Source organism: Folsomia candida, unplaced genomic scaffold (assembly GCF_002217175.1).
Source record: "Folsomia candida strain VU population unplaced genomic scaffold, ASM221717v1 Fcan01_Sc030, whole genome shotgun sequence".
In the NCBI taxonomy this organism is placed as follows: Eukaryota; Metazoa; Arthropoda; class Collembola; order Entomobryomorpha; family Isotomidae; genus Folsomia; species Folsomia candida.
The window spans coordinates 1300137-1302569 of NW_019091222.1; the positions used below are offsets into that span (position 1 = coordinate 1300137).

Sequence of the window (2433 nt, forward strand, 5' to 3'; positions counted from 1 at the left end):
AATCGCTACCACTTGGTAAATATACACACCTAACACCAAGGCGCTTGATTCACATAATATGTCACTCCGTGACAAATTAACACCGGACCTTGTATTAGAACAACCCATTGGATTTGATATGTATTATTAGGTTTTAGACGGGATTTCCTGGTTGGTACTGGGCTTGACTTAATGGGTGAGGGTAACATTATTAAATGCAAAAGTTCATGTAATTGTGAAATAATGTACAAATTGGTGCAATCGATTTCTGAAGATTGTTTTACTTATTTCATTAAATTTGACGTATGTTAATCCCAGTAAAATCCCAATGATACAAATATAGTAGAACCGAAAGTGTCATTTGAAAGGCAGAAACCCCATCACAATTAAACCCTGGGTCGGAACAGGCTTCCAATTATGAGGATCCATCACAACATCAAGTTTCAAAGTGCAGCGATTTTTTACGTGCATAAAACTATGTCACAATTAGTATGTCACACGGTTGGCATGATGAATAACGGCATGATTGACATGTTGTTTTATCATGTACGACCAACACCCCAAAATATTGCGGAAGAACCAACCTTTCATCTCGACTCGTTCGTCCGTTAAACGGAGTCAAACTTTGTTCCAAGTGAGAAACACGCGATACACTTGAACTTCAAAAAAGAACATGGCTCGATATAAATTATCTCATAATATCAGTATGACTGGCACATAGACAATTAATTAATTTGTATTGCGTTGCAACCAAAAGAATAAAAAGGGATTGCTCACTCTGTATTTGCACATAATTTGCCCGTTCATTGGATTGATATTACTTCAGCTGTAATTAATTAAATTCCGATCAAAAATAACTAAAGAAATCTTGAGTTAAAAAATGTTTCGAGCAATTCTTATCTCGTCGTTTCTTGCCCTTGCCGTCGCGCAAGTGCCATTCATCCACTTGTACAGTTTGTACGACAGCGTGGGTCCCTTCAACATGTACTCGGAAAGGGACATCCCAGACTTGACGAAGTACGAGTTGTTTTACGAGGGCAGTGAACAGAATCCAGACTATATTTATTGCCTGCATGGAAAGTGAGTATAATTTGTGAATGAAATTTGAATATATTTTAGCAAATAATTAAGATATATGAATTAAGAGGAGCTGAATTTTTAACGGAAGCAGCCAAAATGAACACTTGATTAATCCAGATCAGTAAATTCACAATTTAGCCCTCAGTATTTTAATTCTTATGGTTTTCATTCTGTTGAAATACATTTTCAAAATTTTAGTATTGAGGGCCCGAGTTCGCATGTTCGCATCGCAACAAACTTGTGACTAATATAGGCGAATAAAATACTTGCACTGGAAATGGGAACGTTCGGAAATCAATTTTCGAGTCAAAATTTTGTGCGAACTTGCAATGAATACCCACATTATTAATTCAAATTTTTAGTAAGAATTTGGTCTGGTTTTTATGCACAGACCAGAGATTTTTGTAATAATATGAATTTTAAATATGATTATTTTTGCGACAAATTAAGTTAATTATTAATTAAATTCTCCTCTCGCTCGAATTAATGTTTTCCCCTCTTTACACCAGTTGGATTTTACACGGAGCGGAAAATTACACTACAGGCAGTGGATATTCATACATTTCCGAGTGGGAATGGGAGACTTCAGGCTGTGTCAAATCATTTACAGGATCTCGTCCCAAATCCCTGAGAATGACAGGAGTACCCGGATCGATAAACGCACCGAGCATTAATTTCTACCCGGCAGCTGACTTCAAGGGAGAACATACCCTAGTGGCTGATGACATCCCGGATGTGGACTTTACCTACAGATCTGTTATAGTCACCGGTCGCAGTTCTTATTGGCTGCTGTATCCAGCCGTCAATTACATCGGTTTTCCTGCCTGTGTGGATAATACGAATTACAATACCTCCTCGATAAGAGTGAGGTCTGTTAAGAGACACACGGAAAGGTGCCCGTGCCTCTTTTGTGACAAGGTGGAACAGAAACAGCCAAACATTGTGCGAATTGCTAAACCCGTTTGAAATCATGATTATGTAATATCAATTTATGTAAAATAAACAAATGCACCTTTGTTGAATATGTGTTTAAGAGTACAAAAACAAAATACAAAAGATAACTATTGTCGAATTTTAGCGTTAATATAAATCATTAAATATGTGTTGAAGTTTTAGTCATTCGATTAGAATCATATATTTCTAGAGACTGATTTGTTAATCATCATCACGATTCTTTTATAACCTATGCTACATAATAAGATAATATGTGTTAAATCATTCTTGGTTAAATGTAGATCGGATGTTAACCAATCATAACTCCCAAATATCCGATGATACATACATATTTGTTAAATACTTCTAACCCGGATAATTTAACAATATGTACTTGCAAATAAAACTTCAGCTCGATTGGGAGATTTGACAAATTTATAC

The 2433-nt window shown here is 36.0% G+C and overlaps 1 protein-coding gene across 1 annotated transcript; it reads left to right on the top strand.

Moving 5' to 3' along the window:
- Positions 1-786: 786 nt before the first annotated feature.
- Positions 787-2098, top strand: LOC110860262. Its single transcript, XM_022109317.1, has 2 exons — positions 787-1059; positions 1569-2098. The coding sequence occupies exons 1-2, from the start codon at positions 860-862 to the stop codon at positions 2023-2025; spliced, it is 657 nt and encodes a 218-aa protein (XP_021965009.1). The 5' UTR covers positions 787-859; the 3' UTR covers positions 2026-2098.
- Positions 2099-2433: the final 335 nt, after the last annotated feature.